At 41.9% G+C, this 11926-nt stretch overlaps 1 protein-coding gene across 1 annotated transcript; it reads left to right on the plus strand.

The window, feature by feature from the left end:
* The first annotated feature begins 3298 nt into the window (after nt 1–3298).
* LOC127783540 (probable trehalose-phosphate phosphatase 7) lies at nt 3299–5543 on the plus strand. The gene is made up of 7 exons (XM_052310730.1): nt 3299–3622; nt 3722–3862; nt 3944–4276; nt 4359–4506; nt 4609–4679; nt 4912–5004; nt 5088–5543. The coding sequence occupies exons 1-7, from the start codon at nt 3347–3349 to the stop codon at nt 5151–5153; spliced, it is 1128 nt and encodes a 375-aa protein (XP_052166690.1). The 5' UTR covers nt 3299–3346; the 3' UTR covers nt 5154–5543.
* Nucleotides 5544–11926: the final 6383 nt, after the last annotated feature.

The following is an 11926-nucleotide window of genomic DNA, read 5'->3' on the forward strand; positions in this document are numbered from 1 at the left end:
TTAATTGGGATTTGTCCTCGCAAAAAAAATGAAAAAGGTTTATTGGGATTTGTGAGGAGGATACGACTATGAGGACGATGTTTGCATGTTGACCTTTGTTATGGGGCAGGTCACACCGGGCAACAATCATATGTGCCGCACCATGCTAGAGTGCTTTATTTTGTTTTTGTTGGTTATTCGTGTGAGTTATTTAATTTGCTCCACGCTTTTTAAATATTTAATTTATCTCTATAATCAAGAAGATAATCCATCAAAATAATATGCTTAATAATCATGTGTGTTGTGATACGCGGCATTGTTGTTTTTGCTAGTATTCCATAAAAAATATTACAAAAGCCAAAACATAAATCAAATATGAAAATTTAGGAAAAGCAAAACCATAAAATTACAAAATAGATAAATTAATTACACATGATAAGCTAGTATGCGTTGATGCTGAGATTCTAGAGGATTCTTTTTCAATTTTGTTTCTTCAAAACTAAAAACATTTTTATGCTCTCTCTCTCTCCCCTCTTTTTAAATTGTATTTGACATGTAGATCTCACCGAGTAGGTTGAAGCCCATTTGGACTAACCCATGTCAAGTTCAGGGACTCAAAAAATTGTTTTTTAGAGTGTAGAGATTAGATGTCATACCCACACAAGTTTAGGGACTGCCCGTGCACTTCGCTTTTTTCTATGTGTTTGTGAATGTAAACACAAAAGGAACACAAATTTAGATTAATGCATCGCATCTCATTTGTACTACACTAAATGAATATCAAACAAAAATTTCCAAGGTACTGCACCCGAAGAGATAGGGAATAGAAAGAACACAATTTTTTGGGAAGATAGTTAGACTAGAGGAAGACCTTTAGTTGAGAAATATCCAACACTGTATTACTTTTACCAAAAACATTACTAGCTGTTGCAAAGGAATTTAAGGAGGGTGGGGGAGGGGCTATCAAATTTAGAAAGAATATGCGAAGTGAGATAGCTCATCTGTTTAGTTTTTCTAGAACCTATGTACCCGGATTTGAGTTCTAAACTTGGTCTTTTTATAATTCTATGGAGAGTAATAATCTGCAATTCCCTTTCTCAGAGATTTGAATGTTGAAATTACCTTTGAAAATTAAGGTGGTCTCATGTATGGTTGCTCCTTAGAAATGGTATCCTTACCAAAGATAATTTCCTTAGATGGGGCTGGAAAGGGGATAATTTCCTTATTGGTATAATAATCTAATTGTGAAACTATTGGACACTTACTTATGAAATGTGCTCAGGCTTGATTTGTGGAGAACGTAATTAATATCACTTTCAATTTGGGTGCAATTTAGAATATCCCACACATATTTGAGGGATGAAACAATTTTGGAAAAGAAATGAGGAAGCTAATAGAGGTAGGTGTATAACCGTTGTTCCGTGAGCAATTTGGACAACAAGAGAAATGGTGCCTTTTTTAAAAAAAAAAATTACTGCTAATAGAGGTAGGCTTGATTACTCGCCCGTTGGAGCGAATCAGACATGTCTATTTCTGAGTTTCATCCCAAACTATTTTTAAATAAATCACAGGAAGAGACATAAGAAATATAATTTTATGAGTGAGGGATGTGGGTAGGTCAGACGCTAAATAGGATGTCAAGTGACACATATAATGCGAGGTATGGCCAACGACCTTGGAGAAGAAGACTAAGATGAATTCTCTAAGTCTTGGCATGAAGGTTTTATTTAAGAAGAAATGAGTGAAAGAAGTCCAGGGTTTTGGAAAAATGCTACTTATGTCATCTAATTTTGGACCATTTTCTATTTTTCGGTTGTTAAATACAATACTTATGTTAAGTGTTTTTTCTCTCTGTAGAGCAACTTGAAAGACAATGGGATGGCATTATTAAGTCAAGTGTCGTTGATAATGGATTATGTACTATTTGCCCATTTATGTAAATAGAAATGATAGAGGCCTTGACCTCTCTTTTTGGAAGAAGATAACATGACTTGAGAAGCATACTAACATAGACTATCTTCATGATAGTGTGAGTGTGATGTGACGTCTCAATGCCATTTGAAATCTGTAGGAAGCCAACGACATAGTCTATTTGTACCACCATAAACATTATCTGCATACATATTCATACTAGTACCAAGTTTAAAATGTCAAATGAAAAAGTTGGAGAGAAAGATAAACATATATTGGGGTTGAGAGAGGGACAATACAATAATGGGTGGAGAAAGTGGATAAGTAAAGGAACACCAATATTTGTGTGGACGATGAGGCTATCATGTTACGTATTTTTATCTCGACAGAGGGAAACTATTTTAATCCCTTGAGGGGATGTCTCCTCATTGTTTGCATGTCACTTAAATGGTTATGAAAAAATTGAAAAAATTTGAGAAGATATATTAACATGTGATATATCACTCCACAAACATGCAAATTCAAATTCAACTTCTACATCTCGCAACGAAAAAACAAATTAAACTACAACTAGTTAACGTATATTCACAGTCAAATTTGTTTTTTTCATTGTAGTTGTAGTTAACTAGTTGTAGTTTAATTTGTTTTTTCGTTGTGAGATGTAGAAGTTGAATTTGAACTTGCATATTTGTGGAGTGATATATCACATGTTAATACATCTTCTTAATTTTTTTTTAAATTTTTTCATAACCATTTGAGTGCCATGCAAATAACGAGGGGACATTCTCTCGAGGTATCAAAATCCACTCCCCTTGACAGATAAATAACCATTTTTTTTGCGAAGAACAATAACTTTTTTATGACATTATTAATACAGATGAGTTTTATATTTATACCAAACTCCAAATAAAAATATTTAGCAGTATTTGCTACTCGTGTTAATCTCTACAGTACAAGTTCTCAAGAAAATTACACTTTGCCCCGTGGGGAGTTCTAATCTTCCAGTATTTCTCGTCGCTCTCGATGCAATTGAAAAAAATACACACGAGTTGTAACGAACAAAAAGGAAAAACCGCACGGGTTTATCATCAAAGCTGGATCTGCACAACAAACAGCCTCGCAACAGAAAGAGAATCACCACGGGACAAAGGCGGTGACGTGTCACGCGGCGCGGCCCCACACGTCCGCGTGGGCCCGGCACGTGCTCCGCGGCGCGGGGGCCACCTGGCGCCGAGCTGGGCTCGCGCGGGTGTGGCGACGTCGGACGCGTCCAAGACATCGGCGGGGCCCGTGGCCACCACCACCACCGGCGGGCCCCGCCGTCGCCGCCGCCGCCGTCTCCCTCCTCCCTCTCCAACTATAAATACCTCACTCCTCCTCTTCCCGCCTCCACACAAGCAAACCAATCATCACCTCTTCTTCTTGGGGTGTTCTTGACTGGAAGGTTTCTTTGGTGATGGCGAAGGCGAGCGTGGTGGTGCCTGAGCAGGTGGGCGCGGCGGCGGCGGCGCAGGTCGGGTGCCCCTGTCCGGGCACGACGCTGTTCCCGTACCCGCCGCCGCGCGCCGGGATCGCCGTGCGGCGCAAGTGCCTGCAGGCGGCGCAGCAGCTGGAGCTCGGCGCCGGGCTGCGCGGCGGCTGGGTGGAGTCCATGCGGGCGTCGTCGCCCACCCACGCCAAGGCCGCCGCCGCCCTCGCCGCCGGCGTCGACGAGGAGCACGCCGCCTGGATGGTCCGTTTCCGTTCACCGATTGATCGATGTTCGTCGCGTTCTTGGCGCGCGCCCGCTGACACTGACATGAACCGTGCATTTCCGTTCGTCTTTGTGCAGGCGAGGCACCCGTCGGCGCTGGGCGAGTTCGAGAAGGTGGTGGCGGCGTCGAAGGGGAAGCAGATCGTCATGTTCCTCGACTACGACGGCACCCTCTCCCCCATCGTCGACGACCCCGACGCCGCCTTCATGAGCGAGACGGTGAGCTTGAGCTCCCCTCCCCTGTCACCTACTCTGCTCCTCCACTCATCATCATCTCACACCTCTCTCCTTCCTCATCAGATGCGGATGGCCGTGCGCAGCGTGGCGAAGCACTTCCCGACGGCGATCGTGAGCGGGCGGTGCCGCGACAAGGTGTTCGAGTTCGTGAAGCTCGCCGAGCTGTACTACGCGGGGAGCCACGGCATGGACATCAAGGGCCCCGCCTCCCGCCACGCCGCCGCCAAGTCTCCTCCCCACAACAAGGGAGTCCTCTTCCAGCCGGCCAGCGAGTTCCTCCCCATGATCGAGCAGGTGCACGACCGCCTCGAGCAGGCGACCCGCTCCATCCCGGGCGCCAAGGTCGAGAACAACAAGTTCTGCGTCTCCGTCCACTTCCGGTGCGTCGACGAGAAGGTAACTGATCGATCTGCAAGCTCGATTGGTTGATTGGTTTTTCTCATTTGGTGATCGATTGATGATGGAATTGGGGGTGCAGAGTTGGGGGGCGTTGGCGGAGACGGTGAGGAGGGTGGTGAGGGAGTTCCCGCGGCTGCGGCTGAGCCAGGGGAGGATGGTGTTCGAGGTGCGGCCGACCATCAAGTGGGACAAGGGCAAGGCGCTCGAGTTCCTCCTCGACTCGCTCGGTACGTGTACTGTTACTACTCTACAACTTTGCCATTCCTCGTCGGCGACGGCGCACGATCCACTGACCAAAAAAAAAACCCATTGGCTCTGCTCCGCCGCAGGTTTCGCCGACTGCAGCGACGTGCTGCCGGTCTACATCGGCGACGACCGCACGGACGAGGACGCGTTCAAGGTAAATAAATACTTGCACTACTAACCGACAAAAATTACTGCATGCTGCCACGCTACGACTACGTGTAGCAGCAGCAGTAACACGAGACGCTACCACTACTTCGTTTGCAAGTGGTTCGACGACGACGTTAATTGCCGGCCACGTACGGCCGGTTCGTCGCGTGCAGCTAGCGACAACGTACGTCGTCTTCTACGTTGGACTAATCGGCGAGCCGTGTGCATGATCCGGGCAGGTTTTGCGGCGGCGTGGGCAGGGCGTGGGGATCCTGGTGTCCAAGCACCCCAAGGAGACGAGCGCCTCCTTCTCCCTCCAGGAGCCCGCCGAGGTAATTAAGCAAAACCACTCGTACGCACGCATGAAAACGTTCGTATCACTCTGCTCATGTTTGTGTTGCAATTGCGACAACAGGTGATGGAGTTCTTGCTGCGGCTCGTGGAGTGGAATCGCCTGTCCAGGACACGGTTGAGGCTGTAACAATTGATGATCATCAGGCATCAGCTAATCTAACCGGCGAGGCTAGCTAGAGAGAAGCGCGTGATCTGGGCCGTCCGAGCGATTACATCGGCAGGGTAACCCGTGACGCTGATCGATCGTGGATTCTACACCAACACAGGTGCTCGAAAATGGTGTCCTCATTGCAGAAGCGCAGAGAGCTAATTAATCAACGACGGACGAGAGAGACTGATGGCTGTCTGGCCATCGTTGTGCCATAATCCTGTTTAGTTCTTCACCTTTCTCCCTTCTTCTTTTTTCCCATTTGGGGGCCCCCTTTTGGTACCAACCATGTAAATTCCGTACTACTAGTATCTTGTCATGCACAAGAGGAAGATCAATGCAAATAATGAAGAGCAACTAATGCAAGTATATACTCATCAGCACATTTTCTTTCTGCTAGCTTAGCTATAGCTCTTGCTCTGGTTTGATGCACCAATGATGCATTACACATTTGCTTTAGCTGAAGAAAAGCTCAGTGCACTACCCATTGCCGGCACAACGTAGCAACAGGCTGAACCGCATATTGGTCAATTGGGTGAGTGTAAAGCTTGATCTGCTCGTTGATGGATGTTGTTAGGACGACCAGTAAACTGGGCCTCACTCACATGATCGGTAGCACGGAGTGGTACCACGGCTTCTCTACTGCTCTCTGTCAATGGATCCAACGACACATTGCCTTGTCATGTTCTTCCTGTGAATCATGTCCTCATCTCTGAAGAAGGGCCTGCCAGAGCAACCTCTTTCAGCGTGTTCTTGGTGGGCGAAGCTTTCACTGATGCACAAAATGAGCAGCAATCTTTGATGAGGTTCTGTGTGCTCGTTGACCACTAATTTGTTCGGATCGAAAGCTCGACAATGTCAGTAACTATCACTGCATCATGCTCTCGCACACATCGAGTGAATGAGACATCCTCGATCGACTCATTTAAGTAGATTGCAGTAATAACTGAAACGAGCATCGATTAACCAACTTGGATCACTTGCAAACAAGGGAAGGTAGGTACGACGCTGCATGCAGATTGATTGATCTGGTCAGATCATAATAGTCTCGCTTAAAAATTGCACATGAATCGCACTCATTTTGGATTTGGATGGGACTGATCTCGATTGTACACGTTGATCTCCCTTGGAGAGTTACACGACAAACACAGCCGGCCCACAGGCAAAATAATCCTTGGAAATAATGCAGAGAAAAGATTAGCATCTGCAAGAACCTCGTACTGAGAAGCTAGCTGTTGGATCGATCCATGGTGCATTTTTCTGCATCCACAGTGGGGTGAAGGACTTAAGGACAACGTGAGCAATCATCAACAGATATACTAGTACGAGTTAATCATAATTATGTGTTAGATCCAGTGCTAGCTATGATCTAGTAGTTAAAATCATTTCTTCCTCCTAACAATACTAGCATATGCACCGATAATAATCAACGAGAGAAGTGCTAGTGCTGGTTCTACATGCCTACAATCCACGCATCATATCAATCATTAAGGTTGATATTTCAGTCCAATGGCGCACTATGAGAGAGCCCAAAAAGTAAGAAAAATGAGGGGTTAAGTGATTTTACTACACACACAAAACGACTGTCCGCAGAAACCATGTCGATGTCACTGATAGGTGGGCCCCACGGGCTGGTTAGACTTCGGGGGCCCTTTTGTCAGCGGCTATATAAGAAATCACAGTACACATACATAGCTATTTTTTTCTTTTTTTTAACAAACTTAAAAATAGTCAGATATTTAAACTGTTGTCGATTTGCACTCTCCAAAAGGTTTAAACTGATGGTGAAGTGATCAAATGCCACCATCCCCATTGGCCAGCCCCACATCAGAAAGGAGCAACCAATTGGTGGAATCTTGGATAATGTATCTTGATATACACAAGACATAATATTTACCATTTGGGGATATCATCTGTGCATCCACTTGTGTGCTTTGGAGCCAAGCCATGAGAGGGACGGGTACATGGCCCCCCACTAGCTATGAGGAAGAAAATGGAAGGAATCTATGAGGGAACGACGACGATGACCATGACGACGACGATGATGTGCCTCTATGAGGAGTTGGATTCCACATCGGAGATGGAGACACTTGTATGCTTGCAATTATTTTGTTCCATCTTAAAAGATGAGGGGTTGGATGTGCTAGAATTTGATGGGTAGATTAAATGCATCGAAAAAACTGAAGATTTTTTTCTTTGAACTAGTATTTGACGGTAGCAGAAACTTTTTTTTCCATGTGTGGGACTGGTTGGTTGCTTAGGTTGGGAATTATCAAATGGATTTGAATCAAAATTGGACGAGCAAGTTAAAAGATGAAAAATGTTACTGACAGATTTTATGTGGAACAGGGGTTGCTTTGGAAACAATTTGGGGTTTTTCCTTAATCCCTTATCCAGATACAAGCCAATAGTAGTAGCAACAACCGACCTGACCGGGATCTAATTAAGTCAGGTCGACATTGAACATCCTTATCAATGCCACTTTTACATAAAGGATTATGAGGCTAAGCAAATCAATAATCACCTCTCTCATTGCTAATGGATGAACTGTTAATTGGTGGGGAATTAAACAGCGCATATGAATCAAATCCACCCATCTATTCGCTGAATTATTTTATCCATCTAATCTTAAACAGGATTGTGCCCTAGCTAGCATACTAGATGTGCTTATCATGATAGACTTTCGTTCCAAGCAATTATCATGATAAACATGCCATGATCATGAATAGTTAGCCTTAAAGCGCGAGAAAACACATAATTGAATGGCTGGCCTGTTGTTAATTTTTAGGTGGCTCCATGGAGCCAGTCATATATATGTGTAAATGGTTTGATAGGATATTACCGTGGATCAAGCATTAATTGCATGGGAAACATTAGAAAAAAGGAGTACATTTAAGTTTGATCTCCTGTTCTTACCAACTTGAACCCCATAACTTTACCTTTTGTTTTACTTTGAACCTCTTTCCCTCGAAATGTTGCCATCTCCAGGAAGACAAATAAATAAGATGTTATTAGTACGGTGATGGAGACGAGAGTAGCATGGCCAGTAAAGAGAGCGCGCTAGTACACCAAGTAGAGCTTAAGGAAAACAATAAAATACATAGTGAAAAAGAGATAAATAAGGGGTTCAAAGTGAAAGTATAGATTAAATTGGGTCTAATGTGAAACTCTAGTAAAAGGAAGCAGGGGCAGGCACAGAATTTTTGTTGGGTATTCGAAATAGAAAGGGATAAAAAAATACAATATCAAGCCTAATAAATGATATGTATGTATAGTTTCGTATAGTTATAAACTATATAATATATAATGGCTATAAGCATATTTTCATAAATTCATAGAATTGGCCATGAAATGAATTGAATGTATTTTAACATATAGCTGAATGGGCTAAATTGTAGCCCAAACTCAGTGTGGGCTGAGAGGAAAGGGGGGAGGAGAGTGGAAAATTTGGGCCTAATAGAGAAGGAATGGTGAAATAGGGTCCAAGATAAGTAGTTTAAGACTTCTTTATTTTTTTAATACATATATGAAGTATAGAGTACATATATCTATTTTTTAAAAAAAATCTTGGGTATACATCTGAATACCCTTAATCAGTACTAGGCCCGCCGCTGAAAGGAAGAGGTCCAAACTGACATTAACTATTTGAAAAAAAAAATATTCCAGTTTGCCCTCCTCCTCTTACCAAAATTTCATGCTATACCACCTTTAGCCAATGCTTTTAGTACAGGAAGTTAACTTAACTCCACAGGTGTTAATCTGCCTATCCATCAACCATGGTGAATAGAAAAAGGCTCTCACTACTCCTTGCTTGTGGGCGTTGTTGATCGACAACTATACAGAACAATTTTACATGATATAGAAAATTCAATAAAGAAGCACATCTAACTTCTACATCATGGATACACTGAGCCAATCAATCTTCGAGAATGTAGATGCGAATAAGTGAATCTCTTCTTTCTATAAAGTTAATGCCCACTACACTTCTAAAACTCAATATACAAGCATAGTATTTATTAGCACTACTAAGACCTGCATGCAAGCACGCCACATCACCCAATTAAGCTCACAAAACTCAACATGCAAACACATAGTAATTATATCTACAATTTATTTTATTCTAAAATTAAACATATATATGCTAAATTATCATTCTCAAATTATTTTCATAATATTTCAATCCAAATCATTCATCATTTCTCTATTATCTAACATATATCCCGCAGCAAAGCGCGGGGCATCATCTACTAACACTATAACAGAGTATAATCTTGCAGCTAACACCCACTCGGAGTAGGATCATCATTGACATATTAAGATTGAGATCCTAGTTTTTTTTTTGCTATATATGGTGGATTAGCATGGGTAGAGAAGCCGAGGAAGATGACTAATTAAGCTGTGTTCGCCATTCTTGGTTCCTAACAGGAGGAGTAAGCACGAAAAACGGAGCGGTCCATTAGCGCGTGATTAATTAAGTATTAGCTATTTTTTTAAAAAAATGGATTAATTTGATCTTTTTAAGCAACTTTCGTATATAAACTTTTTGCAAAAAACGCATCATTCAGCAGTTTGAAAAGCGTACGCGCGAAAAACGAGGGAGATGGGTTGGGAAAAGGGGTGCCGAACACACCCTCATGATGTCTCTGATATCTCAACAAGAGCGATGCTCCCGTGCTCTCTACTGTTAGAGGGTAAATTAGTAATTTACTAATACAATTATTAGGATTTACCTTTTCATGTATGTTTTTTTTGGGCTAAATCGATCTATGATCATCCATTGCACTGGCATCGCTCATGTTTCATCGAAAAAGCCAAAAAAAGAAAAAAAAGGTTTAGTCACTGCTAAATGGCGATTATATCCTCTGCACCTATTTTTTCTTACAATAATACCCCTCCACATTTCTACTACCGCTAATTGGGGTGGTAGTATAAATAGATTTGAACCCTTCGATCAAATGAGATTAATGGTTCAGATTAATTTCTACTATCAGTAGAGAGCATTGTAGTGAGGCTCACATATTGCTTCACTTCAAATAAAATCAATAGTACTATGACTATAATACGACTATAATACGAGTATCATGTACAAAACAGTTAATGGCAAAGTGTGAGTGTGGCAAGCGGTGACCAATGAAGGAGAAATGGGAATAAGAATGAGCTATCACATATATAGATACAAATTTTAACCTAAACTTATTAAAATAATTAAACACCTATGTAAAATCTAAACATTTTGTGGGTCCCTAAATTAAAGGTAGTCCCTCTTCTTGACCCGCTAGGCTAGAAGGTCTGTCCCTGAACCTCTTTGGCCTGAGTTTGTCCTTGTCAATCCTTAGCAATGCCCAATGATCTTAGCTAGGAAGGGACAACGACTAGGTATGGGCAGGATAGAAAGCAGAGAAAGACATAGAGGGTATTTGCACTCTATTGAAAGTTTGATGGCATTCAACTTTGGAAATTCGGTGGAATATACCCACTAGTGCATGCCTATGAATAACGTGGATTAATTAAGGTTAATTACAAAATCAGAATACACACTCTCTTAGAACCTAGACAAAAAAGTTCTCTCTCTAAAGTACATAGTTGTTACATTTATGAGAGGCACCTCCAATAGAAGTAGGATTAAAAGTTTACATTTTATTTTGTTTGTGCGGGTATTCTCTGGTCCGTGTACCTAGGGATGAAAATGGTACGAAAACTTTCCGGATTCCGGATCTATTTTCGAAAATGGAATTTGTCGGTCGAAAATTTTTCGGAAACAAAAACGAATTCGAAAATATTTTTTCGGAAACGGAATCGAATATGATAAGGGCAGTTTCCGTCGGAACTCAGAATCAGTCTAAAACTTTCCGAAAAATTTCTCAGAATTTTTGGAATTATAAAGGCCTATACCATAGTCTATAATTCCTTCCCAGCCCAACCCAATTCAGCATCCTAATTCCTAAGTCACTCAATTCAGCCCAACCCAATACATACAGTTTAAACTTGAGAATTGGACTTGACATGATTGTGTTTTATGATGTAATGTTGAAATTAGAGACTTGAGAATTTGATTTGATATAGTTTGAACCTTAGTTTGAGGGGTTTTTTATTCCTATAAATTTTTTGTTACCGTATCAGCGCCGGTCCGTTTTCGCTCCGTTTTTTGTTTCGATAATATCTTATTCCAATTTCGTATCCGGGGTTTTCAGTTCCGATTTCGATTAAAAAAATAAAAACGAAAACGATAAAGATGGTTTCCGTCCATTTTCATCCCTACTTGTACCTCTAAACGACGGGAGAAAAACTCAATATCGACCGTCCTTTTTCTTCTAGGTAGTTTTGGCCCATTGATATCTTTAGTCCCCAAACGGTGAAAGTATATATAATATTTACCGTGGCTGAGCGAAAACCTCATTTACCTTTTTTTTTTTAATTTTAAGCTGTTCAATCGATTTAACTCTTTTAATCTTTTGCCTGTAAGTAGTGAAATTACTGGCGCCTATTAGGAAGAGCTAAGACATCAACAAATGAAAAATGATTCGGTGGCCTCAATTAAGTTTTTCAATGGACTAAGCACCGATCAATCAACAATCCTTTCAAAGCTCTAAAAGGTATGCTCCAAACAGTAAACGCTCGCCAAATTTGACATTCTTTGTAGCTCTTCTCCCTATTGTGATGGTCCAAATATAAATGATAGGCTAAGAAGAACAACTTTCCTACCATTTTTGGCGTTATAGTACTATATGCATCTCTAAATATACGACACTTTT

The sequence above is a fragment of the Oryza glaberrima genome, chromosome 9, assembly GCF_000147395.1.
Source record: "Oryza glaberrima chromosome 9, OglaRS2, whole genome shotgun sequence".
Classification (NCBI taxonomy): domain Eukaryota; kingdom Viridiplantae; phylum Streptophyta; class Magnoliopsida; order Poales; family Poaceae; genus Oryza; species Oryza glaberrima.

Bases quoted from the DNA above. Each gene is read 5' to 3' on its own strand.
- LOC127783540 (XM_052310730.1), top strand. From the start codon at position 3,347: ATGGCGAAGGCGAGCGTGGTGGTGCCTGAGCAGGTGGGCGCGGCGGCG. The intron at 3,623-3,721 runs GTCCGTTTCCGT...GTCTTTGTGCAG, and splicing joins AGGAGCACGCCGCCTGGATG to GCGAGGCACCCGTCGGCGCT. The intron at 4,680-4,911 runs GTAAATAAATAC...TGATCCGGGCAG, and splicing joins CGGACGAGGACGCGTTCAAG to GTTTTGCGGCGGCGTGGGCA.